This window comes from Tubulanus polymorphus, chromosome 3, assembly GCF_964204645.1.
Source record: "Tubulanus polymorphus chromosome 3, tnTubPoly1.2, whole genome shotgun sequence".
NCBI classification, from domain to species: Eukaryota; Metazoa; Nemertea; class Palaeonemertea; order Tubulaniformes; family Tubulanidae; genus Tubulanus; species Tubulanus polymorphus.
This window is the reverse complement of record NC_134027.1, coordinates 7192455-7218887: the sequence shown is the minus strand read 5'-3', so window position 1 is coordinate 7218887 and position 26433 is coordinate 7192455. Positions and strand designations below refer to the sequence as shown.

At 35.8% G+C, this 26433-nt stretch overlaps 5 protein-coding genes across 6 annotated transcripts; 2 read left to right on the top strand and 3 right to left on the bottom strand.

Moving 5' to 3' along the window:
- The first annotated feature begins 303 nt into the window (after positions 1–303).
- On the top strand, positions 304–16751 carry LOC141902862 (cyclin-dependent kinase 20-like). Its single transcript, XM_074790789.1, has 11 exons — positions 304–431; positions 1654–1741; positions 4328–4407; positions 4672–4711; positions 4832–5020; positions 5113–5234; positions 5328–5390; positions 12991–13042; positions 14413–14484; positions 15041–15196; positions 16339–16751. The coding sequence occupies exons 2-11, from the start codon at positions 1667–1669 to the stop codon at positions 16519–16521; spliced, it is 1032 nt and encodes a 343-aa protein (XP_074646890.1). The 5' UTR covers positions 304–431; positions 1654–1666; the 3' UTR covers positions 16522–16751.
- On the bottom strand, positions 2592–4308 carry LOC141902863 (uncharacterized). Its single transcript, XM_074790790.1, has 3 exons — positions 4242–4308; positions 3779–3815; positions 2592–3478 (listed from the first exon to the last, which is right to left on the bottom strand). Exons 1-3 carry the CDS (start codon positions 4295–4297, stop codon positions 2981–2983), a joined length of 591 nt encoding a protein of 196 aa, XP_074646891.1. The 5' UTR covers positions 4298–4308; the 3' UTR covers positions 2592–2980.
- Positions 5675–15268, bottom strand: LOC141902861 (uncharacterized). 2 transcript variants are annotated; one of them, XM_074790786.1, is made up of 3 exons: positions 15147–15268; positions 12379–12646; positions 5675–8533 (listed from the first exon to the last, which is right to left on the bottom strand). In XM_074790786.1, the coding sequence occupies exon 3, from the start codon at positions 8530–8532 to the stop codon at positions 6928–6930; it is 1605 nt and encodes a 534-aa protein (XP_074646887.1). In that variant the 5' UTR covers position 8533; positions 12379–12646; positions 15147–15268; the 3' UTR covers positions 5675–6927. The 2 variants fall into 2 exon arrangements, with proteins under 2 accessions (XP_074646887.1, XP_074646889.1); XM_074790788.1 differs by lacking the exon at positions 12379–12646 and having other exon boundaries at positions 15147–15204.
- A 416-nt stretch (positions 16752–17167) lies between the features above and the next one.
- LOC141902860 (uncharacterized) lies at positions 17168–23864 on the top strand. The gene is made up of 17 exons (XM_074790785.1): positions 17168–17302; positions 17515–17589; positions 17738–17911; positions 18406–19075; positions 19162–19388; positions 19533–19577; positions 19666–19809; positions 19902–19994; positions 20150–20290; positions 20368–20428; positions 20533–20681; positions 20798–20872; positions 20965–21157; positions 21406–21548; positions 21625–21740; positions 21815–21961; positions 22038–23864. The coding sequence occupies exons 2-17, from the start codon at positions 17515–17517 to the stop codon at positions 22285–22287; spliced, it is 2703 nt and encodes a 900-aa protein (XP_074646886.1). The 5' UTR covers positions 17168–17302; the 3' UTR covers positions 22288–23864.
- A 200-nt stretch (positions 23865–24064) lies between these two features.
- LOC141902414 (tRNA (guanine(6)-N(2))-methyltransferase THUMP3-like) lies at positions 24065–26430 on the bottom strand. The gene is made up of 8 exons (XM_074790127.1): positions 26211–26430; positions 26014–26091; positions 25259–25923; positions 25048–25117; positions 24796–24911; positions 24619–24706; positions 24377–24514; positions 24065–24233 (listed from the first exon to the last, which is right to left on the bottom strand). Exons 1-8 carry the CDS (start codon positions 26391–26393, stop codon positions 24105–24107), a joined length of 1467 nt encoding a protein of 488 aa, XP_074646228.1. The 5' UTR covers positions 26394–26430; the 3' UTR covers positions 24065–24104.
- Between the last annotated feature and the right edge of the window lie 3 nt (positions 26431–26433).

Below are 26433 nucleotides of genomic sequence, written 5' to 3'. Positions count from 1 at the left end.
TTACTTATGATATTCAGCACTCCCTGTGTAACAAATCTATCAGAAAAGATTCCCGCAACCAGTTAGAAAAAGACTAGTTAATAGCAGAGAAGTAAATTTTATCCGAACACAAGTTGTTTTCGGGAAAAAAACCAATTGCATAAAGAAGAAATGATAATTTCAAGAATTCTTATGAACAAGTCTCCCGGCTTCGTTCTCCGGCCGCACCGCCAGCAAGGTTCTTAATGGATTACATCGATACTTAGCTTAACTGCATAGTAGTATAGCGACAACTAAACAATTTTGTTAAATTAAACATTATTTACATTTTGGCCTGACATTTCCTACATTTTTCACTTGTATATTGATCAACACTTATTTTGCTGCTACGCGTAGTTACAAAGTTACGTGATACCGCTGGGTTTTGACCCCAATACCGCTTTGACCGTTTGGTAAGAAAACTATTGTGCCTGTGTTTGTGGTGGTGATTCATGCGTTTTTTATAGATCGCTCATTCACTTTTTTTGTTAGTTAGTTAGTTACCTAATCGTTGGTGGTAAGTGTTTTATAATCGGATGGGCTTACCAACATGTGGTTTGTCAAAATATCCGATCGTGAAACTAAACCACAGTCAGGTTACTGACTATTTTTTTGTATGTTGACGTAACACAGGCACTTGAATATGGGCTTTGTCCTTGTTGGTGTGTTGAAGATGATTAAATTTACCGTTATCTACGATATGAAATCCACCTTGTTCGCCATCTGAATCATCCATATGATGCAACTGTTTCACCCATCAGATCTAATGCCAATCAATGCGCGACCTTCGTTTATCTATAGGCTTACTTTACAGATAAATCAGGCAATGCTCACCTACATGAAGTGAGCCTGTTATTCCAGCCTCGTATTCAGATATAGTGTATACACACCGAACAGCTGCATGTAGACACTGGTTGATGTGAAATTATCTCTTTAATGCTTAAATAGACGAGCAACTATAGACGAGCAAGGGAAGCCTGTTGTATCATGGGAAAATTCATTATGAAACCTGGCAGATGATCGAAATAGGAATAACATATCACTGGTGACAAAATATTTATCTGTTATCAAAGCCCATTTTCAAGTGCCTGTTGTTGTAAACATACATTTTTTAGAAACACTAGGCCAATTATGTTTACGCCGCTGTATTCAACGAACTATACTAGCTAGATAACCCATTTCATTCTGTTTGGCTTATTCACATTGTGGTCTATAGGCCGTGCGTGACTTGAAACATAGAAGATTTAGTATCCGAACCTGGGTGGAGACTCATTGCATCCCAGAATGTTTAGAGTGTATAGCACTAACCCTAAACCTAAACCCTAGCCCTAAAAAGGAACCTATACCCTCTACTAGGCCTACCCCAATCTAGCTAGATCAACCACCTTTTCAGTACTTCGTCACTATCTTTGTCCCAAGAAATACTGATTTCATTTGTTTGATTGATGTTAAAGATGTTAAAGATGTTAGCGAGGGCCCTATCATAGATTACTGATTGATTTGGACATTTGGATTGATTTGGACAATTTCACAATTAAAGGATGCAACATGTTATTTTCAGAGGTTGGCAGCCGTGCTTTAGCATGAAGGCTCACTACAGTTATTCTCATAGATTTTTGAATATATTTTTTGCAGACTTCTGTAATAAATGGAGCAATATACTATTCTTGGCAATATTGGAGAAGGAGCTCACGGAATCGTGTTTAAAGCTAAACATGTTGAGGTAGGATTTTCATGCATACTCGGCCAATCCGATAATGTTCTTCATATTATTTAAATCCAGAACTTAGTGGAACAATGAATTTCTTTTTTATCATGTGACACTTTCAATTTATATACATGTCTACATTTAAATTCACTGTGATAACTCTGTTCAGTAAATACAGTCAACCTCGCATAAGTCGTACAAGTTGGGCCCAATCAGATTTATTCGACTTACACGATGTACGACTTGTGAATAAGTCGAATATCTAGAAATTTTAATGAAATGTACAACTTAGAAGTTATTATCCTTCAATATTGACATCGACTGTTGCGTATCCGATATAGGTTAATGAGCCGTATGAAAAATCAATACACAGACTACGCGACTTTCAGGTTCATTTCGTGTCATCTATATTCATGCTGTAGAAAATCGGTATGATACATTCATTCTAGAGCTGCGACTAAGACTATTAAATTTGAAGTAAAATAGAGAAATGGTACCACATATTTTCGTGCTCTGAGATGACTTACGATGTACAACTTATAGACATATTTTTATGGTATTTGGTGCGTGAAATAAAACAGGATTTTGAAATTTGTGCGACTGGGACTAGTGTCCTAGTTGCAGCGAGGCGATTTATGCGAGGTTGACTGTAGTTGTTCGCATTCAACATTCATAGAGCTATATATGATGCTTTAGCAAGAAACATTGTGGGATCAATGATCACTGTATTGGTAGTTTCCATTGAAGTCGCTCCTTAACACTATCACTTTTCAAAAAATAGCACACAGTAATTACTCATAAAGATGACATTAGTAATACCGTACTCGACATTCAAAAGAAAAAAGCTTGCTTCATACAAGTTCATTTTTATTCAAAAAATAACGTGCACAGTAAGTAATGACATCATAAATGTGGTAGGGCAATAAATTGTGAAAAACATTCTAACAGAAGACTAGGGTGATTTAAAGACGTCCTCATAAAGATTTCGTTAAGCGTAAACAACAAAATTTTATTTTACGAACAAGGCAGGCAGAGAAAATTTTCCAGGGGCTTGTTGCTCAGAAGTTGGTTGAAGATAACCGGCGGATAAATACCATAGTTACAATGAACTCTTAATTGTTACTATTTCATCTATCCGCTAGTTAACTCTAACCATCTTTTGAGCAAGACCAGCCCCAGATTTCTCAAAACTGTTTTTAGGTGAGTTTCCTGGCTCATCCATTGTCTCGTTATTAACGAATCTTAGTCGAAATCTCATCGATGACCGTGAAATGCTCTGCCAAAATGGACTTGAACGCTCATTAGCACGATTTGCGCTACGCTTGTCATAATAGCCATACCCAGAACTGGATTGACAAGTTTCAGTATGTCGGGGGTTTTGCGTTTCGTGAACCAGTTTTGGGGATCAGTAAATGTTTGGTGAAACAGTGTAATTTGTGTGGTGTAGATTATCAGCAGAAAACAGTTGAGCACTATCAAGGATATTCCATAGCCATAGGCGATGTATAGCCATCTTTTATCTACGTAAGCACCGACGATGATCATACCCGAATAAGCGATACATAGCAAAGGGACTATGATCTGATGACACAAATTTAGGTCCAGTGCATACAACAAAACCTCAATCCCAAAACCAAGCACAGCGAACGCGACTTCCAAACTTGCCGCTATAAACAATATCTTCTTCATCTTTTCTTCTGTTGTGTCGATCTTTTTAGTTGATTTTGTCCTTTCTACATCGACTTTGTTCATCTGGAAAAAAAATGGTATTAAAATCACATCCTCGATACAAGTTCAGAAACAATTGGACTGGAACTGGTTCTGAATGTGTGGTGTTTTCCCTTTGCTTATGAAATTTTATTGTTTTAACATATATTGAACAATTTGCTAGATTTACTGATTGAGTATTTCTTATATTATGAATCCATGTTTATTCCTGGTAATCACTGATTCCCCTGATATTGGGTGAAAAAGAAAAAAAAAACTTATGCTAGATAAATCTGTTATGAGAGTATCCTGTGACTGTTATATTGAGTAATGTATTACACTGACCAAATACGTATATATGGCATTCAAAGCATGACCATGACTGAAAATAATACATAAGGCAATTTAAATAACAAGGCAAATAGCCTATAATATTAGATTTCTCAGTTGGATGGACGTTACAAGCTTAAGACATCTAAATGTATTAATTAGATGATATAAAACACAAATGTATCCTGTGTCAACGGGGCTCCCGAGAAATTAAAACAAAATTATTTCTAAGCCACTATTCAGTATGGATGATAGTGTTGTGAATTGAATTCTACAGCATAAATTACAGTTTAAGATGAATTATCAGAGGTTCGTCAACAAAAATAATCAGCAAATATATAGCACCTGAAGAATCATAATTAAATAACAACAATTTGATGAAATAAAGTATCAAATCGAGAAGATTACAAAATTATACTTTATCAGTCAAAGGGTGATTAATTCTTAAGTACAGTTAATTATTGACAGAAGTTCTTACCTTGGATATGTATACTGATATACTATTTGGTTCTCAGTAAACAGAATATGATTCATGCATGACGTATTAATTCATACATATTGTAGAGTGGCGAAGTCGTGGCTTTGAAAAAGGTTCCTTTGGATCAAAGAAAACTTGACGAAGGCATTCCCAACACAGCATTGAGGTATTCATGTTTCTCAATCATGAACTTGAATAGCAATGTATTATGTATGGTATAGAATATTTTTGGTTTTATTAATTACATTTATGAACACCCTCCCAAGACATTGTTTATTCAATGCAATATTTACGTATTTCTAATTTTTGTTACGGGACAACTGAAACCAGATTTGCTAATTGGGAAATTTTTCTTTTCTTTTTCTGTGATGGGAGGTAATAAAGCTTATAATTTGTACATTAATTAGTTTTTAATGCTTGTATTTTACAGAGAAATAAAAGCTCTGCAGGAAATTGAGGACAATCAATATGTAAGAAGATATTTTTAAGTTCTATAATTTACATCGTTTGATGCAACAGAAATTTTTGTGTGACAAACATTGTATGATTATTATTGAGAAGATGTGGCTGATCACTCATTTCTGTTTCAGGTGGTGAAATTACGTGAAGTTTTTCCTCATGGTCCTGGATTTGTGTTAGTGTTTGAGTACATGCTGACGGATCTATCCGAAGTTGTCCACAATTCAGGAAAACCGTTGACAGAAGCCCAGATCAAAAGTTACATGCTTATGTTACTGAAAGGAGTAGCATTTTGCCATGAAAATAATATAATGCATAGGGTGAGATTGGAAATTCTTCGTAAACTGTATCGGTTTTCATATCTTTTGGCAATAAGGAACATGAAAAATATAGCTAATATTCTCCTTTCTAGGATTTGAAACCAGCCAATTTACTGATTAGTTCAACCGGACATTTGAAAATAGCAGATTTTGGATTAGCGAGATTATTCCAAAATGAAGGAAATCGTTTGTACAGTCATCAAGTGGCCACGCGGTGAGCAAAATCTTGAAAAGAATTTATTTCATCTTTAGAAAAAAATCAGAAAAAATCATTGTTTTAGACAAAATATACATAATTCACTTTTAGGTGGTACCGCGCACCTGAACTATTGTACAGTGCAAGAAAGTATGACGAAGGAGTTGATTTGTGGTAAGAAAATGATCACCCTGATAGACATAAACATGTTCACATGCCATATCTTACTTTAAAACTCTTTTTAATGTGCATTTGTTAAAGAGAGATGTCACCACTATCGTGTCATCAGTAGGTTTACTTTCCCATGATTAATTTTCACTGCATGTTGCGCTTAATCTGGCAGTCCCTGATGCCATGCACTATGATGTATAGCTCTTCCTTTAGGGTGCGATTAAATGGCAATCAAATATTCCCCACCACCACCACATCCCAAACATCATGTAAACAAAAATGACTGAATAAGCATAATTTTATTCACAAAAAAACTCATTGGTACTCTATATCTCGGCTGGGAAAGTGTTGTCTTGATGATTCGAGCCACCATACATGGAAATTTAGAGTAGTTTGCACACAGTGTGCACACATTTTGAGTGATATTTCAGACGGAATAAAAAGTCCATTCAATCAGTGATAATGATGTCAAAGCATGTATCTGTGTATTTATTGTAGATTGAATAACATATCACAAATAGTGAATATAACAAGAGGGTTAAGAAATTCTCTTTCCCCAACACTTTAGAAAAAATAGGTATCGTTACTTGATTAGAATTAGTCTGTTACAGCATAGAGATACATGTATATGATTTTGAATATAAGCAATACCACTTTCTGAAAATCTTAGTATAACCCGGGCCGAAAATAGATTACATTCTTACATTCTGGGATAACTAATTTGAAGAGACCATAATTACAAAGGTCTTCACATCTACCAGTTGCATCAAATAGCTTCATTCAGGGGACATTAATTTTTTTGTGAATACATAAAGGTTGATTTTCTGATTGCGAAAATGAACTTCAAGGGCTTCTTCATAAAGTAACGTTTGCTGATATTCAAATTCAGTAACCCTAGAATATAAATGCTAGTATAATACCGGTTATGTTTTCATATGTAAGTGAGTGTGGCACCACAAAGTAACTTTTCCCATGAATTGATTAAGATTATCTCCGGTAGAAACATTATCAAATCAATGATCAATTACCAAGCATAAGAAATTAGGATTGTCTTGAATAACACAGCCACCTAGGACAAGAATGTTAAAAAACGTATAACATGATAACAATTTGCAAACCAAATCTATACAGTATAAGATTGATGAAATTTAAACCAACCTAGTAAGAAAGTTACCTAATCATTGGTGTTAAGGTGAAAATACTTGATCATGAAACTAAACAGGATATCGACTTAAGCCAAACAATAATTTCCCACCCCGAAAATAAGCTTCTGCAAAAACTATATAATTGAAAATGTCATATTACATCATGGTGGTATTTCAATTGGCTGTTGCTATGGTTATGCTACCGATATATGTATCTTGCAGTTGCTTGTTCGAACAAACAAAATATGTTGAACCTAGGAAGAAAATCCATCTTCCATTCATCATCTTCCATCGATTTATACAAATTTCAAAACAGGAAGATCATTTGTTATTTTACACTTCCTCGTTTGATAGAACAGTCTATTGTAAAAGGTGACTCATGACGAGCAGTTTTATCACCAAAACATTGCTTGACATTTGAGTTTGTTCAGTATATTTTGTAGAAGGGACGTCATGACTCCGGGTGGAATTCTGGTATAATGATTTGGGCTTTCATTATGACGGTCTCGGTTCACCCAACGCTCGTAGTGTAGTTTGCGCCAGTGCGCCATCGCTTTGAAATGAATGTTACTTGAGGCCCAGTAGGCGGGATAAAACTCAATAACTCCAGCATGTTTCGGGAGAAACAAAGTATGTGACAAGCCAGCTCCATGCATGCCGACAAGAATATCAGCCTCGTTCACCATTTTAAGCTGAGAAGCCATATCAAATTTATCAATCTGAATAGCCTTTATGCGGATGTTGTGATATTTGTTTGTGATAGAATTGACAAGTTCTTGTTCATTTTTTATCTTTCTCGATACTGAACCGGACGGGTTTCGTGGGTGTGCAACATAATCATGTCGCCATATGAAAAGCAGCTGTACATTTGAACAGTTCAATGGCCGAATTCTTGCCGTGACATTGTGGCGGGCGAGAAAAAATTCACGAAAGTCCTCGACGAGGGGTATGCTTTTTAATTTATGATGATTCATCGGACTATTATAACCTTGTGCCGCCCAGACTAACTCGCTATACTTAGTTAAGTTAGACATGTGTCCTAAACGTTGCACCTCATTAAATAATTTAGACCAAATGCTATCTAATGATCCTTTCGGGTGACCGTCAACGAACAGAATGGTCGTATCATCTGGCTTTTTATTGAAGAACCTTATCATGAGAAATGCATTGTAGAAATCAGTCATCGTGTGGTAAAGATTGGCGAACTCGTAGCGTGTGATGGCAAGCGTAAATTTCTTTTTCGTTTCTGCAATCTTCGATTTATTGTAGTAATCGTCGTTGCCGTCGACGACAGATATCCATTGATTGAGGTGATTTTTATTCGCAAACTTGTACGAAGGGTCAGCTTTGCACGGTAAACGGAAAAACCCTTTATCGAATTTGAAGTATTCTTTTTTTTCCGGTTGATTGATGACTGACTGTAATTCCTCACCGCCTCGCCGACCATGCGCTCTCGTCCGGTCAACGACTACGTTTTCCAAAAACGCGAATTCGTTGGCGAATGCGACCAACTTGTTTCGACAAAACGTGTTGTTACGCATCTTCCACACGGCGAATTCAGGAACTATCGCGTCGATGGTTATTCCTCGCGGCAAATTGTGGTGGACGGAAAACTCGAGGGTTAAATTCAAACTCATACGTGAGATAACATCTTTCGGTAAAGACAATTCGGCGAGTTCATTATCGTCGTTAAATATAAGATGCACTGTATTATCATTTTTATCCTCTGCCACATTCAATTTTAAACGCACTCGCTGCGGCTCGTCTTTCAACTGAAACTTCGACGACCGTCTCCTCTGTTGTATGATTTGCTTTTGCACGATATCATCCATGCCGAATGGAGACCTTTGGTTGACGACGACCTGTTGGTTTACCATGATCAGCGATGACAGGGTGACCCAGGTGATCAGCAACATCGTGATCAACCCGATCAACGTTTTGTAACGTGACTTCAGCTTCCTCGTCAAACAGGACAACATCGTGCCACAAATCGTCCTCATCCTGGAAAAAAAAAGTATAATTCATTACTGATTTGATGAAGAGCTCGAAGCAGTTCCACAGTGACGATTTTAGTAAAACCATTTAATCTGAAATGGTGATACAATCAAAAATGCTTTGTTTTCTGAGTTTGGGCGTGTCATTATACATTCATTTCATTCGCTCTGTCTCTGATTAGTATTAAGTATACTCTGCCTTATTTGGTAATGGTGTGGCTGTAAATATTTCGTCGGATGAACCAAGTAAAAAATCAGTGAGATTGAATGTTTTTTCCTGTTAAATTCGAGTAGAATTCAGGGAACTACTGTGTCCAAGTGCCAAATTAACATACAAGAGAATGATATTTGCATGTACCTACGAGCAATTGAGATGATTGCTCGTAGCATGTACCTACATCACTAACTTGATCCTCCTTTGAAATCTGAATTAATCAAATTTCCCAGAGAGCCGCCATATTCTACCAAATTTAGCAGCTTATCTCGCCCCAATGAGGAATTTATAAATTTCAAAAGTGAAAATATAAACTTCCGTTTAATTTCCGCACTTGACAAACTTACATGTGAAGCCGCTGATTCAAAAATAAGAAAATAAAATATTTCATACATGCTGGGATTTACTGTTAAGCTTGTATATTTATGATAGAAAACTTGTAGGTTTAATGAGATTTGAAATGAAACATATGTGTCAGTGCTTTTAATAAAAGCACCTGCATTTCCAGCTGTGCGTTGTTGTAGGTGAAGTTTCACGTATCATATTGATATGTATATATTGAAATATAACGTGTACTATTGATGTAATAATTTCACGTATGATTTCTGAAAATTCAAACAGTAGAAAAATACTAACACTGTATGCCTGCAGGCCCGTGCCGAGGGGGGGGGGTTCGGGGGTAGTGAACAAACCCCCTAAAAGGCCTGTCAAAAAGTCAGTGTCCACAAATTTGGGTGAAGATTTTTTTCAGAATTTAGATACAATTCCCATGTTTTTTAAATGGAAATTGAAAATTATCCATTCTCAAATGATTTATTCAGTTACCCGCCCCTTCTCTCTGTCCTTTTTCAACTGGAGTGCCCCTTTTCGTGGTAAAAAGTGCCATTTTTCTTGAAATAGAACTGCCCCTCAAAAGAGCTCAGCACAGGCCTGGCCAGTATTCCTTTCAATCAAAAAAAAAGTTTTTGCAAGAAAATTGTCTGATAGCCACACATGTACAGTATCATTTAGATTCTCATGGATCAGTTGACAAGTGATGCATTTGAGTAAGATATGCTCTAATCATGTAAGATCATGAGAGTTGATAATTTTGCATAAGGGGTCATTCATTTATTTACGTACCCATTAGGGGAGGAGGGAGTTGTCAGTGCAATTGCGCACTGTTATGCTTAGTGTATATGAAAAAATTGCCGATTTAACGTACAGAGGGGGAGGGGGGTTGAAAAATTCAAATTTTATGCGTACGTAATAAATGATCGATACCTAATAGTGTATTTATGACATTTCATTCATGTTTTGGTCACGAATCAAACCCACAATAAAAAAATTTATTGAGTTATCAAGTTGAAGCCTCGATTTTAGCAATGTTTGGTAAATGGTTATTCATTCTAACTTAATATTAAGAAAACAAATTATTTGACACATGATTTTAAGAGCAACCATATCACCTACCTGAGATGGTTAGGCTTTGATTTTTGTAAATGTCTACTGTAAAACTAGATAATCCGGGTGGTAACAACTACTTCGCACAAACAAACCGCAATAGCCATCTGTTTGCGGCAAGGCAACCTTAGTGGATTAAAACCGCAATAAGAGCTGCCAGTAATACTCTACTCTAGAGCTTATGATATTGAAAGGTAATCTTTGTCAAACCCTGTTGTGTGAGTGCAAAAAACTATGAATGCTGAATCTCTTTGAATGCTTTAATCTTCTGCTGTCTGACCACACCCTTACATGCTTACGCCCATAGAATTTTGATATTATCAATCAATGATATAAGTGAATACAATAGACTAAATGGAAAAAGAAATCAGCTTTTTGCGAGGCCTTCTTATGATATACAGTACTGGATAATCAGCTTACATAGAGGATAAAAGATGATTTGATTTCCATACCTAACACAATCTTCTTTTTCTCTGGATAAGATGATAAGAGTAAGACAAGCCCTTATAGGTTAATATTCAGATAAGAAACTACAGATGGTAGACACTGTCAGAGGAGCAATTAATTAGAGATTACTGCATGGTAGACACAACCTATTGTGATCATTGGCACTAATTGATAAATTTTATTGATTTTAGGTAAAATATTTCATATTTATTATTGATCTAGGAGAACAATTTTATGCGAAAACCTATTGCACTAATAAATAGCCTGATTCAGGAGCCAGGGGGCACTTACGATTAAGGGCGAATCTGTATTCCAGAAATTGCAGAAAAAGGTTTGAATATTAGATATGATCTACGCAGCAGAAATTGTAGAATAAGTTTTACTTTTGAGAAGAAAGACTTAGATATTTTAAAAAGGGTCATTTTCACTGGCTGCATACAAAGCACTTGTTTGTAAAAGGATCGTAGGGACAGAAAGATTATCACGTACAAACAGGTTTCTTACCAATATCTGTTACGTGTTTGTGTATCAAAGCCTTACTTATCAGTCACTCATGAATAACAAGAACATCAAGAAGGGCACCAAAAAGTTCCAAGAAAAGAGTCAGAAATCTTTATCTTTTTCAAGCTGGTAAAAATGATTTAGGTCTATTTATTAGGGGCTGTTCAAAAATTACGTAACACATTTTTGGGGAAATTTAGACACCCCCGTCACCCCCCTAAATATTATGTAACAAAATCAAATACCCCCCCCCCCCTCCCATAGGAGCCCCAGCCATTACGAGTTGAAGCAGGAGGCCCTGTACGCGATTAATGATTAATGATGGATTACCTCAATGGGAAGATGAGGATTAGTTTCTGGTCGTTTAAATAAATGTTTAAAGTTCATGTTGCCGTCAGTGGTCAGGACTCTTAGTGTTGTTGTAAATAAGTAAGTTATTGTCAGAAGGTTTAAGTTCAATATATAGTTCAGCTATTGTTTCAAGCATATTCTATAGTTCAAAGGGTATTATGAAGAATTTCATCCTTCTGAGATTTCCATGTGTTTTGTTATGTAACAGATGTACTGACACCCCCCTCCCCCTGTAACAAGCTGTAACAAAATGTGTAAGACACGACCCCTCACCCCCTGATGCATTATGTAATTTTTGAACACGCCATATCCAGATCCCTGATTCCCCTGATCAGTAGGCCCAGGCCTGTATTTAGGGGGTTCAGAGTTTCAATGTCATTGCTTACTGTTCACCAGGGGACGCTGAATGATAATATCATCCGCCTACCCTCTCCCCTCAGCATGCAACCGGTACAACATGACAATTTTAGATATTCTTGAAGTTCTGCTGATGGGCTGACAATAATACTGGATAGTTTTTCATTTCAGGCCGAATTGACAGGCCTTGCTGCAGTTAATTATCTAAATCCCCAAAAAAAGTTGATTAGACTTAAGTATGATAATGAAATTATTGATTTGATAGTCTATCGGTATATATAAGTTGAGTTCTGCACTATTCATGTATGTAGAACATGTGAACTTGAAGATGATTTGCATCCAAATAAGTTAACCGCGAGACATTATTACATGGGATCATAATACTATTTGTAAATATGAAAATAATTCAATGCCAAGTTCTATTGCATATTGTTCATTGATTCTTCAAACACACAATTAATCAAGTTTCAAATGATTTTCTTAAGCAGTCTTAGTCTTGTCTTAGATTATTCAACACAAAAACTGCTGCCATAGCTTACCCAGAATTTAAGCTGGTGAGTGAATTTTGGAATAATTATTCCGACTGATTGAGTCCATGGTTATAGATCCGCTGTGCATATCTGAGTGTATAGTGAATCCATTGAACAAAAATGTTGTCATGTTTGATGATGGTGTGTAAATATGATGCATCTCGCACCGTTACCTCAGCAACTGCAGCACAACATCAGCAGCAGGAATACATTATCTCAGTGCGACACTCAGAGGCACTGCCTTCATACGGATTCGAGTTGAACTAGTGTCGTCGGTCTACAAGTCAGAAAACTACACCGATCACCATTCACATTTATAATGGCATTATGGACAAGACATAAATTCTTAGCTATAAATAGTTCATTCAATTTGTATAAGTAACTAGGTCATTCCTAAACCTGTTTAGAACAATATGGTTTTGTTCTCAGATTTTGTACAAATCACCCCCAGGTACTTTCATTTTGTAGACGGTACAAATGTTATATCACTTCAGGAATGAGTTAACATTTAAGTAACATAAAAAAAATACACATGAATAAATGTTCCACTTCATCTTTACGATTATTTGAACAACTTATGAAGATTTTTATGACATTTTTCTATTTTTCTAATATTTCTAGGGCAGTCGGATGCATATTTGGGGAACTGTTGAACAATTCACCCCTTTTTCCGGTAAGTTTTATCACTATATATGTCTCCAACTCAAACACGAAATGCTTTAGTTATAAGATATGATTTCAAAAATCCTTGTAACCAAAACAAATTGTTCACAAGTACATGCCTAGGCTAAGACTATCTGAACTATTTGGCTATTAAGTCACGTAAAAATTGAATAACACAGATTAACACAAACTCACTAGTTTGAATGTCAATAAAGTATATGGAGAAATATGCTTAAATCTTACTTCTATTTTCAATCATATTCCATAAATGTACAGAAAACATGACTGGATTTATTAGTCCAAGAAATTAGAATTTGTCCTTTTCTTCTTCACATGTAGACTTCATTGAGGACAATTCCCTTTATCAGATTCAGGCGATTGGAGCAATGCTCTGTCTGAGGCTCACTGAGGATTCATTGCTTCGCGCTTTTGTTCAGTTTAGAGAATCTCCGATTACCGGGTATATGTTCCTTGTGGTATAGAAGAGCTTAACAACGATTGTAAATTTCTACGCAGTTTTACAGACTTGAACCATAGCTCCTCTTTTGAAAGATGTAAATCTGTCGATACTGTTGTTCGAGGAGTTTTCTGCTACAAATACTACAATGATGTAAAAAACTATCTCGTTACACCAGATAAAGAGTATCTTTGAGATAAGCAGTTTTCCACGGCTCAAACTTGAAAAACCTTACTCCTTTCTCTGATAAGAGTTAAAACGCAGATAGTTTTTCACCGCTGGTGTGTTCTGGTGTTTTCTAGCTATAACAAGAAAGCTCAAGGAAATGGTGTATGGAAATCCTAGCATTATTTTGTATAAAACCAAGTGGACATCAGTTCTAGTGTAGTTTGACATGATATGACAACAAAAAAACGGTTTTAGATGAAGGGGTGGTTCTATGATCATTGTTGACCTGTAATATACAAGTAACCATGGGCGACACCAGAGGGGGGTACGTCAATGTGTCGTCAGCAGTCACAATCCAGCCTCGGCCAGCAATTTTTATGCGTTCCACACCCGAGCAGGCTCCGCCCTTCGGCAATTTTAGTTAAATATTACGTACTCGATTCCTGGTGCCGATCATGGTAACAGTAGTATACAGATCTAGATCGAGTATCCAGTATAATATTAGGTGAACTGGTGTGAACAGTCATGGAGGAGCCACATTAACCTGATATCAACTCAGTAAATATAAAGACAGATATATACCAAATTTTATTAAAATATGAGCTTTTGTTAATACTACTGTATAGTAACTAAACCAGCTTTACCCGATGCCTGGTATTATTATTATTAATAAATTCAAGTGAACCTACAAAGTACTGTCATCTGTCGTCAGGTTGACTGATGTGAATCTATGTACAGGATCTTTTCCTTTTCAGGGTGAAACAGATATTGATCAGCTTGGTTGTGTATTACGGGTATTGGGCACTCCAAATGAAAAAATATGGCCAGTGAGTATCTGGAGTGGAAATATTATTGAAAAAATTGAATGATGAATGATACGATGCTGCAAACATCAGAGCCTATCTAAAATTTGAAAAATTCGTAATACATGTAAGAACTTTCAATTTCATTGGTATGTTTTCAGCCACTTTCTCTGTTGTTTTACCCTTTAACTAATATTATATAATCTTTAGGGATTGACTGTTTGAACAATGATTTCTCATCAGTGATTTGTATGAATAATGTATGAAGTAGTGTTTGCACAATGTGAAATACATCAAGTATTTCAAATATTCATTAGTTTCACCAGTCGTTTATTTATTATAACAGCGTACAGTTATTGTTTGTGTGAACTTAATTAGATATGCATGATGTACATCTTGACATGTTAACAGTATTAGATCACTACCCACACCGGATGATATCGGAATCATATCTTTAAATCATCATACTGCAGATAACGATAACCTTTAGCAAAAAAGCTGTCCTTAGGAAATGTTCTCAGAATCAATCCCAAGTACAGATTTATAAACCTAGACCCTACATTCAGACTTCATTTTCTAGGGATTGTCAGAACTACCAGACTATCATAAGATAGGTTACACAGAGAAACCACCGATACCATTTGAGGAGGTTGTCCCGGACGCGTCACCAGTTGCATTAGACTTACTAAAACGATTTCTAGTGTATCCTTCCAAACAGAGAATTTCTGCTAACGAGGTAAGATCAATATGCTCCCCAGCGATATCGATGTCAAGCATAGACGTCTAAAATGGTGCATCTGAATCATTCACCAAAGATAAACTGTTCAAAGCAAAGCATTGAAACATTTAACTTCCTGGCACTATATTCACCATAAATCTACTTTGTATTTGGTATATGACATCGATGTTAGTTCAATGAACAATGAAAAATAATGAATCAGTGTATAGCTGTGTGAGATCATTCATTTATTACGGATGCATAAAATTTGAATTTTTCAACCCCCCTCCCCCTCTGTACGCAAAATCGGTAATTTTTTCATATACATTAAGCATAACAGTACACAATTGCACTGACCCTTCCCTCTCCCCTAGTGCATACGTTATAAATGAATGACCCCCGTGTATATTATATATCTGATTTACACTTAATGAGTTTCCATGGAGACTTGGCGTGTGTCTCGAATGTGGCTGAAAATTATTGAAAATTGTTCCTGCAGTGTTTTCTGATTGTGTATATAATTAATAAAGTACCATAGTACTGCCTGCTACGTATATTAGGTAGAATACATTATATTATCTGGTGTTCACAGATCAAAATCTAACTTGTTATGGTAATAAGATTATGAATTGTGGTTACTAATGCGCAGAAGAACTTTCAAACATTCACATGTTCACTATCGGATATTCCAAGTTTCCTACCTACCTTTTCAGTACTTCACAAGCTTGATATAAGGTCCATTTGAACACTCTCTTGGCTCAAAATTGGGTTAGGAATGAATGACTGCTACTATTCATAATATCTCATAACCTGGACTTCACTAAGGCTGTTTATGGCTGTTTACTGTTTATGACAATGAATAACAATAGGTGTAAAGCTGTTTTTATATTATAAGCAAGGAATATCATAAAATCATAGATTTGGCACGGCTAATTAGGATAGAATTCGTTTTAGATCTGAGAAATGCATAAATCTATGCGGACATTATTTGAATTCTTAATCCAACCTTGGAGTAAAGGCGATGTGCCGATTAAAACATTAAATCATGGACTTTGTTTCAGAGTCCATCATTGAGTGAAGAACTGCTTTCTATATATGAATAGATGATTTTCCTATCGAAAATCTGAATCTAATTGAATGAAATGAATTTATTTTGTCAGGCGCTGCTTCACCCCTACTTTTTTACGGAACCACTGCCTGCACATCATTCTGAATTACCAATACCACAGAGAAGTAAGAAACTGCGGCAGATACAACAAGCACACGATTTTAATATAGATGTTCCATTGCAAGACTCATTATTAGATCCTGATTTAATATCACCGTATGTGAATGCTTTGTAACTATAACTACAAAGACATGTTATTACATTCTCACCGTGTGAGACTAATTCATCACATATCTTGTTACGGTTATTGATAATATCGACTGTGATGAAAGGGATTTCATCACCAGGAAAAATCAATTGTTTGATTGCTTTGATATACAATACTTGTGATGTACATATTTAATCCTCTTAAATTTCTCTTAAAAGACAAAATTATGTACGGCCCAATTTATTCGGTTAAGAGAATTACACTATTTTTGTATGTTTTGAATTTTGATTATGAAATTTATGAAAATATATACATGTATGTGGTTTTGTGTATCCAGTTATTTAGTCTTTATTCAATTAACATGGAAAATGATTATCTGCTACACATTGAACACGTGCGGGCCCGGAGGATTGGAATTCACTAATTCCGCGCGGTTGGTGGAATTGTTCTATGAATTATTGGGCGCATGTAACCACTTCTATCTAAGGAAAATATCGTTCATGTGATCCGGGGTTAACTTTCTATAAAAAAATCAAATGTATATTTAATCATTCAACTCCGCATTGTGCAACGAGTCGCGGCCGGCGTTACGAAGTTGCGATACCGAAGGAGCGAATCATTCAAGCTCACCTGTCCGTTTCCCGGTCCGCAAATTCAAGTCCATCCGCTGCTGCCACCTATGTCACATGACATACTCGGTCAAAATGGCGGACGATCAAAATGATCGAATTGGTTGAAATATCGACCCATGTATTGATACAGAATCAATAATCAATCGAACGAAGGGCATAGCCGATATTACATTAAGGTACTTTGGTATTGAAAATTGACGTGTGTGTTCCTAACAACTCTTCATCAGGACAAATTTATAAAAATGTTTCAAAAAGGACAGTCACAAAAAACTTTTTCTTGAGTTGATCTTACAAAAAAATTTTTTTTTTGTCATATGAATTTCGTTCAACAATCAATCATTTCATGTATGCCACTATATGATAGAGAATAAATCTATCTTGGTTTCAGATGACTTGTCCACCTGAACTGTTGACATGCAATCTGTCTGATTTCACCAAGTCGGTCAAGTATATGGCTATGCAGGTAATCTGTGAAATGAACCCTGATTGGGGTATCGAAAGTATAGGAACTCCAGCTTTATGCTTGCATATACATGGATATTACTGAAACTTTTCGATGGAAGTATCGTTGCCAAGACTGATTTGAGAGCCATTGACCTTCATTTTTTTAGGATCTGATTGCAATAATATCCACGTTGGAAGATGAAATCACGAAAGATCAGGAGGAATTTGCGCGCATGAATGACCAAATAACTGATGAGAATTCACCCGAATATCATTCCATCGGAGAATTACATGACAAGATTAAGGATCTTCTGGAGAAAACTCAAATTTGTTTCAATCGGGTAGGCTGACATTTCATGTGAATAGACCTGGTTAGAAAACGAAAGGAGAAATCCCACAGTAAATTCAGCCAAAACAAAAAGCTTGAATAGATGAGTATATATATTTGCGCAACGTTTCGGCTAAAGACTATTAGCCATCATCAGGCATACTGATGATGGCTAATAGTCTTTAGCCGAAATGATGCGAAAATATATATACTCTTCTATTCAAGTTTCTCGTTTTGGCTGTATCTATTGTAGGATTTCTCTCATTATCATCTTACATGGATATTGTGTATTTTCTCGTCTCACCTGGTTAGAATAGGCTAATAGTTTTTTGCCATCATTTGAGTTTGCTTAAATACAATGATCTCTTGAGTGATGATCTCTAGTGAGAGTTCTAAATGTCTTTTGATTTTAATTTTTGTCAAATAAATTCGTTATAAATTTTCTATGTAGTTGGTTCTATACATATTACCGGTTTAAACTATTATTATTATACATTCTTGCTTCAGCGAAGTGATTTTGAAAATAGAAATGCTGGTATAGCTGGTACTCGAAAGAAAAATTCTGATTCATGGATCGTTAGAAACGCTGAATGCAGTCAACAAGCTTCGTTGAAAGGCACTCAGAGCCATAACAATTTGGTGAGTTATGCCTCAGCTGGATCGATTAAGAAAAGTTCATCAACGGCCTCCTTACCTTCGCAATCTCAAACGCAAAATACTAGTAAGAGTTCCCTGACGCCAAAACTGAATTCTTCCGTGACGTCGCTCACCCCAAAAAATGTCTCTGATAACAACCTGTCTGATCAAAATGGATTCCAAACACCGTGGGGGATAATGCGAAGAAAATCGGATACACCAAATTCAAATTCGCCAAACGTGGTCTTTCAAGCGTCATCCAATAGTATTAACAATTCAGCAACTGCTTCATCGCCGCGGGCAACAACGAAACCATCTTCGAGGGAATTGACATTTCAAGATGATAATACCTTCACGATAAATCTGAGGAAAACTCCGCAACCGAAAACCAGCTGTGATGTGTCATTATCGGAGGAGGATAAGTCTTTAACCAATAAGAATATAGAGGGTGTGGATGAGGGAAATGATGTCTCTTCGAAAAAAAAGGACACAGATTCTCATTCACAATGCAAAGTTGAAATACAGTTAAACTCTCTTAGCAGTGAGTATCAAACTGTGTACATCTGGAAGTTTAATAAATAGCGTACTCATCTTAGTTGATTCACTTTTCCTATTTTCCATTTTCAGTTGTGGACAATTCAGGAAATAGTTCTGTCATGAATGCTGTAGTTGGTGATGATGTTGTAGATAACTCTTCACATTTCGAAGTGAATCATATCTTGAAAGATCCCCCAATTGGTGAAAGCAATACAGATGATAGGAATGTCACTGAAATTACCGTCGATACTCTGTCTACCGATGAATATGAAGATGAAAAGGTTGAAGACAGACCATCAGTTATCAACTGGGATCCAGTAAGCATGCCATTTCCACTTTTAAATGATGGGGTCCATTTCTGGTTTATAGTCACCACACCATTACACCTGTCAGATACAGTATTCATTGCAATTTTCAGATATACATAAAGTTTATCATTGAAACATATTGATGTATTTTAGATTAAGCTTTTAAAGGAACTGTATGAAGTAAAGCATTTTGAAGAGGTATGTTCATAGTAAGGGTTTTGTAGTCAATAGATTTATATGATTTACCGGTATATACAGGAGACCACTAATTTGTTGTTTTCTGTAGAATATTGTGGATGTGTCAAAGCATTATATAAATATAGAAGGCGTACTTGAGAGGCTTCCAGCGAACAAAAAAAAGGCCACACTTTTGAAAACATGGCGAAAGCAATTTTTCCGAGCGAAAGATGGTTTCTTATATTTCTTTGAAGTAAGCAATTTTGTTTATTAATTGTTCTTAATGAATTCTATTGTGTCCAAGTTGGTTCTAACACTGTGTACATTATTTTGTATAAACTCTAGTCTAGTAATTGTAATATTGAAGTTGGACATATACAACTTATGGGTGGAGTAATTGAAGATAATGGTTATCAACTTATCGGAATCGACGACCGGGTTAGTAAGCAAGCATCACTTGGGTGTATCAGGTTTCAATATTGCATTCATCTAGGTTATTTTCATCTGAAGCCAGTTTCAAAGTTATTAGCTAGATTTGGCTCTAAAGCTGAACCCTTGCTATTGGGATATCACCAAATCTTTTTCTATTCCAGAGAGGTCATTACTTAGTTGTCAGATGTGCCTCCGAAAAGGATCAAGAACAATGGATGACCGCGCTGAATTCACAAACTGTTGATAATGCGAAGATGAGGTTCGTACGACCAGTATTAAATCCTAAGTCTCACGGACGTAAGGTTAGTATATGTTCCGCTTATGTTTCTCTCTCTGTTTGAATCCAGAGTCTGAAAGCTGTAGCTTTTAATTGTTTCAGAAGATTGTCATTATTGACATTGGTAGTGCGTCAATAAGGGCTGGTGTGCTGGGTGATCAACGTACGTGAGATAATCAAAAAACGTTAAAATAGCTCTTTCTTAATGAAATATCTCCATGGAAATTTAAGAATGAATTTTTACAATTCCTCCAATTTTTCTTTTAGCTTCTCTTCCAACTTTGTTCTTCCCAACTGTAGCGGCAATCAGTAAAAAATCGAACAGTATCGTGTATGGATTTGATGCATTTAAACCAAATTCGAGGCGTTTTGCTGATGTGGTTTATCCTCTAAGGCCATCATTGAAATTCAATGAGGTAGATTTGTTTAGTTTTGCATTACCTGGTATATCAACTGAAATGTCATATGACATAGGGTACTGGTAGAATTCTTATTGTCATATCATGTAAACATAGATTTTTTGTGATTTTAGCTCACTGCTAAAACTATACCTGGATTTGTTGATCTACTGTTTGAACAATTGGACATTGAAACCTCTCAGTATAAAGTAAGAATGAGAAATTGTTGTAATTGCAATTTAATGTGCAATGTATTTTTCCTTTCTCTTTGTGATATCGGTACTCACAATTTGAATTTCAGGTCATGCTAAGTATTCCGCATCAGATGAATGCCAAAGCACTTGAGATAATGATGGACACACTATTCAACAAGTTCCATATTCAAAGTGTTCAAATTGCACATCAAGCAGTCCTGGCTCTACATGCATACAGAGCAAAATCTGGTATTGTCGTAGACATCGGTGATAGATATGATGTCCTACCTGTAATTGATGGTAGGTTATGAAAAACGTTTTGCTTTTGCCAACTTGGGACTTCAGTCCCAGTAGACCTTTATGTTCACTTTTTGTCCGACGTCCATCCAACCATCTGTTGACAGAATTAGTTTTCTTGGGAAGTTTTCGATACACATGTAGTGTATGGTCTTGATATTTGGTTTATGTATATATTTACCCTTGCTGCTTCTAAGAGCAGTACAAAGAAATATTTTATATGACACTAGTTCTTCATGTCTTACTTACAGGATACTTAATGGCTGGTGGATTAACAAGGCAACCGATTGGAGGAGCAAAAATAATGGAGTCTCTAAACCAAAACCTAGCTGAAAATAAATATAGATTTTTGGTGCCAGTTGAACAGTTGCTCAGCAGACTTGTGATGGAGAAGGTCAGCGCGATTATTTGTCACTTTTTAGATGAAGAAATGCTTTTTGTTCCGTAATTAATATTTTGATTTTACCTAGACATGTTTTGTGTCCAAGAACTTTGCGGAAGAATTGTCAAATGGTTGCAAAAATCAAGATCAATATGAAAGAAGTGTTGATCTATCGGAATATGATCTTCCGTATAAAACTTGGAGGTATGTTGACTTGATTCGAGTAGCTAAACTTCAGAATCCTTTATGCCTTAACTTTGTCAATTTTACTACACTAGTGATGTTTCCCTTGATGTTGGTCGATTCACTGCTACGGAGGGTCTATTTGAAACTGAACTTTGGGGTCTAGATCTACCATATTTGCACAAAGTGATTTATAAAGCCATACAGGAATGTCCTATGGACACAAGGCGAGAACTGTGCAGGTAAAATGAACGTTTAATTATATTTATGCAACTGGATGATAAGGCAATTTGTTTAGTGTCGTTTTTGTGTTTACAGAAGTATTTATCTGAGTGGAGGTGGAAGCATGTTGCCGGGATTAGCTGATCGTATTCAGTATGAAATAGAGAAGATGACGCCAGAGTCGTGCGTAGTGGAAGTTCACGCGATGCCAAACCGTTATCACGCGGCGTACATTGGTGCTTGTATACAGGCAGATTCTGATCACTATGATGAACTGTCCATGAAACGAGATAGTTGGATTAATGATCGGAACTACTGTCTCCGACTTCTGAATAGTATTGTTTAGAGAAATATCAGGTTTCTAGTAATTAGTAGTACCGGTATTTAAAAACCTAGTATTGTCAGACTTAGGAAAGTAATTGTTATCAAAGTGCTTGAGTTCTTTAATACTTAAATACTTAATTCATTCTTGTACTGTAAAAACTAATGAAGATCTTCAGGCATTGTTTAGCCTGAATGATGAGTATTCATTGATATATACGTCCACATAATGGTGCATCTATTTATCCTTATATATATCTACACCAACCAAAATTATACACAATGCATGTTTTCGTTCTAAATAACTTTTATATACTGTACGCATCCATCCTAATTTTGTTGTTGTGCCAAAAATTATGTAAATCCCACCACAATTCTTAATGAAGAATAGTCGTGCTATATTCAAAATGGACATCGCATGGCATGTCCGTTTGATAAGATGGTAGACAGGGTGTTTTATTTATCAAAATTACAACCAAATGAATTTGTTAAATTTTATTACATGTACTAAGATATAATGATTTACCTATAGGCAATGTGTGTCTTTCATGTTAGTTACATTAATTCATTGTGTGAATATGAAAAAATAAAAGTGATGTTAGATTATAAATATGGGAAAAGGCTTTTCCTAGTTAAATGATCCAAATCCAAAGTATTGACAAAGTATGCAGGTGAATGTACCGATGTTTGTATGAATTAATTTTTCAAGATTTGAATAACGAATAAGTTACGTTTCTTTTCATCAGATTATGTATATGTTTATATTTTTAATTGATATTTATTCAGTAATGTCTCCTGTCTGATGTAAATATTTTTTCAGCGTAGTCTCTATTTTGTATTCGTGTGTATTCATGGGTTTTTCGGTAGTTTGGTAATCAATATTATACATGATTTTACAAATTGATTGTGCAGATTTTTAGCATAGTATTATATACATTCATTTACGTGTATGCATGTGGTGGTACAACATTCCCTTACAAGTAGAGGCCTATTTTATCTATAATTCCAAAATAATTTGTAGATATGTTTTCATTTAAATTGATCTCTGCTCATGAATAGTTCACTTATGATATATCTTGCAAATTAAACAATAATATCATTCTCGCTATTAGTGGAAAGCCTCCATGGATAACCAAACTTAAGTGAAAGACTTTAGGGGCCTTATATTTCTTAAGAATTAAACAGTACTGGTCAAGTGTGGTGCAAAAAGTCGTAAGTTATGACAATCTTTTCTCATCAGCTTTTTAATTTAGATTAATTCAGGCTGTAAACAGTTTTTACTAGAAGTGGTATCAGAATTATAACCAAACAGGTCTACAGATGAAATTCTTGGATTAAACTGGTTTAATCAGTAGCTTGCTTTTTAGAATTAAAGCACCGATTTAACCAAATGTACCAGTTAGCTATTTATAAGATTCGCAGCTACGCATCTGCTGAGGTTTACAACATGTCGTGATATCATTCTTAAAAACACATTCCAGCACAAGTTATCTTTTTGAAATTTGTATACTAATATTTATATTTAATATTATACGACTTGTTCCTTCTACTTGTAGTCATATCATTCCACTTCGATGCAAGTAAATAAATTTATTGCAGGTTGTCACCATAACACCTCGTCTTTTCTTGTCTTTGTTTCAAAGAGAATAATGATAGCATAATGATCACTTATCTATGGATAATGGAAGGGATGTCTTATCCTCATGATCGATACATGTATATCCAATCCAAGCATAACAAGGCATCTATTGTTTCTTTATCATAAAGATTGTTTATAATCTTTTAATACAAAATTCTTACACTATTCATATGATTTCACTTTACACATTAATGCAACTATGATTAGTCTTTATCCGTTGCTGTGAAATAGTTTTTAGTCCGCTGTAAAACGGTGACAGTTGCACTTAGTCCTCCAATATTGATGCCGGTCATAAATACACGTCTCCATAAATGTCCTAGAGCACCAAGACTCTGAAGAGAGGAATGCGATATTCATTAGATGTACATATTGTTTTGTTAAACACAATAAGAGAGTTATATAAGGCCATGAAAATTTCAAATTTTAAGCGTATGTAATAAATGAATGATTCCTATTACAGATTCAGTTGCCATACCTTCATTAAATTTCGAGAATCCTGGGTTAAGAAACAAGCCCTTCCAGTTTCACGTTTACATGTTCTTGCCATTTCTTTCAACGTTTTTGGGTATAATTTACGGTTGTCATATTTAGATCCGAGCCTTTTACCAAATGGCTGAAAAAGATGAGTGAGAAAGTCTTTCTATTTGTCTGTTCCTACTCTTGCAACTAGTAGCAATAATCCAGGCACTGCCACTGAATTATCTATTTATTACCTACCAAGTCTGTCACATATATGTCAACTGCATCATCTTTCAGTGGAAGGTCAGTGACATCCCATTGCATCACATCAACTTTTATTTGACTCCTAAAGAGCAAATAAATGTATACTGAAATTTATGATATCTTTTATAAATCAAATGCCAACAGTGCTATGGAACTCAACAGTTGACTTACTTCTTGAGATTTTTGCGATGCACATTCAAATCGCACACATTTTGAACAGTTCGATTACATCCAATTTCATGAATATCACCAGCTAAATGAACACTAGAAGGCCAACATACTGCAGCCTACAGTACAACAATAAAACAATCATTCTCAAAATAAGCAAGATCTTACCAGATAAGTCTATTTTTTGACCTATGTCTGAGCAGTGAGGTCATAAAAATCGACACACATTGTCTTGTCAGTGGTAGATGTACTTACTTCAATAGGAATTCCTCCACTGCCACACATTGGATCACAAACAACATCCCCAGCCTTTATCTTACACAATCTACAAAATGAATTGAAAATATTAGAAGCACTGTGGAACAACATCAGGACCGTAGTCCAATAAACATAACATTAAATGAAATTATCAGAAGACTGTGATATGTAGGCCTACTTTGGATACTGTTATGAGAGGAAAACTTACCTGAGCATGTTATAAGCAATTGTAGCTCTCAGAGTAGTAGGGCCAAGGTTGCTCATGTTTCGTCTATGTAGGCTTTTTCTAGTGAGGGGAATCATAACCGATACATCGTTATCATTGATGTTCAATACGACCTCGATATCGAAATTCTTTAGATTCACGTTCCATCCGAAATAGTCCTGAATTAAACCACCAAACCGTGCAGCTGCCTGCATCGATTGAAACACGTGATTCTTACCGGTTCGATAACAGGTCGCTCGGAAACCCGGCAACGATGGATTATAAGGAATTGTACTTTTTCTGACAGGGGCATCCCCTGCAGCTCCATTTTCGCTGGTTTTCACAACTACATCTGCATGAATGACAGCATCCATAACATTTTCAATACGTTCGCAGGGTTCACTTTGTGTTTTGTGATCAGTTGCTTTAGATTCTTGTTTCGCAGATGGGGAAACTTGTTCTGCTGTCTCATTATCAGAGTGAACAACATCATCTACTTTAGATATTTTGACAGGAGGTTCCTGGTATTCTTCAGCTTTCCACAGCGTTTCGTCAGCAGGTAAATGGGAAATTGGGTGAGCAAACTCGAAAAACTGACCCCAGACATCAAGTCCCAACTTCCAGTTGATTTTCGAAACAAATTTCTCAACCTGAGTTAATGCTTCTTCCTGAAATATTACAGAATAATCCATTATAAGCACCATGGCGTAAATGATTTCTAAATCTATTTAGATCTTTTATTGAGGGAAATAGTTTACCAGATCATTTGAAAATGGAAAATCTTTGAATCTGTTCAAGACGATATACACATTATCAACAGCGTGCAATTCATATACCTATGAAATAACAGAAGTTGAAAATACATTGAAATATAGAAGTCAGTTGTGGAGTCATTCTGGTGGTATATTTTGCTACTTAGTACAACTTTTGGTCTAAGCTAGCACCGAGTGCGTACCCTTTTCACGTGTTCAAATGGAATTGTAAACACGACATTGCCTCTAAATGGTTTCACAGGAACTTTTAACTTTTCTTCTATCTCTTCTTTAGCGACGCGTTCGAAACCAGTCGCAACGGAGGCTTCTATTTCACAAATACTGGGATAATTTTTCACTTCCTCGTTCTCTATGGGCGCCGCCATGTTTTTACGACGATGCTGCCACCTATGTAAACATGTCAAG

Excerpts from the sequence above, each read along its gene's own strand:
- LOC141902414 (XM_074790127.1), bottom strand. The coding sequence starts at position 26,393 with ATGGCGGCGCCCATAGAGAACGAGGAAGTGAAAAATTATCCCAGTATT. Across the intron at positions 26,092-26,210 it reads CATTTGAACACGTGAAAAGG|GTATATGAATTGCACGCTGT; the intron begins GTACGCACTCGG and ends GTTATTTCATAG. Across the intron at positions 24,912-25,047 it reads GTGGAGGAATTCCTATTGAA|GCTGCAGTATGTTGGCCTTC; the intron begins GTAAGTACATCT and ends GTTGTACTGTAG.
- LOC141902862 (XM_074790789.1), top strand. The coding sequence starts at position 1,667 with ATGGAGCAATATACTATTCTTGGCAATATTGGAGAAGGAGCTCACGGA. Across the intron at positions 4,408-4,671 it reads ATTCCCAACACAGCATTGAG|AGAAATAAAAGCTCTGCAGG; the intron begins GTATTCATGTTT and ends TGTATTTTACAG. Across the intron at positions 5,391-12,990 it reads GACGAAGGAGTTGATTTGTG|GGCAGTCGGATGCATATTTG; the intron begins GTAAGAAAATGA and ends TAATATTTCTAG.
- LOC141902861 (XM_074790786.1), bottom strand. The coding sequence starts at position 8,532 with ATGAGGACGATTTGTGGCACGATGTTGTCCTGTTTGACGAGGAAGCTG.
- LOC141902863 (XM_074790790.1), bottom strand. The coding sequence starts at position 4,297 with ATGAATCATATTCTGTTTACTGAGAACCAAATAGTATATCAGTATACA. Across the intron at positions 3,816-4,241 it reads TATCAGTATACATATCCAAG|TCATGGTCATGCTTTGAATG; the intron begins GTAAGAACTTCT and ends TATTATTTTCAG. Across the intron at positions 3,479-3,778 it reads ATGCCATATATACGTATTTG|ATGAACAAAGTCGATGTAGA; the intron begins GTCAGTGTAATA and ends TTTTTTTTCCAG.
- LOC141902860 (XM_074790785.1), top strand. The coding sequence starts at position 17,515 with ATGACTTGTCCACCTGAACTGTTGACATGCAATCTGTCTGATTTCACC. Across the intron at positions 20,291-20,367 it reads CTAAGTCTCACGGACGTAAG|AAGATTGTCATTATTGACAT; the intron begins GTTAGTATATGT and ends TAATTGTTTCAG. Across the intron at positions 21,158-21,405 it reads TGTCCTACCTGTAATTGATG|GATACTTAATGGCTGGTGGA; the intron begins GTAGGTTATGAA and ends TCTTACTTACAG.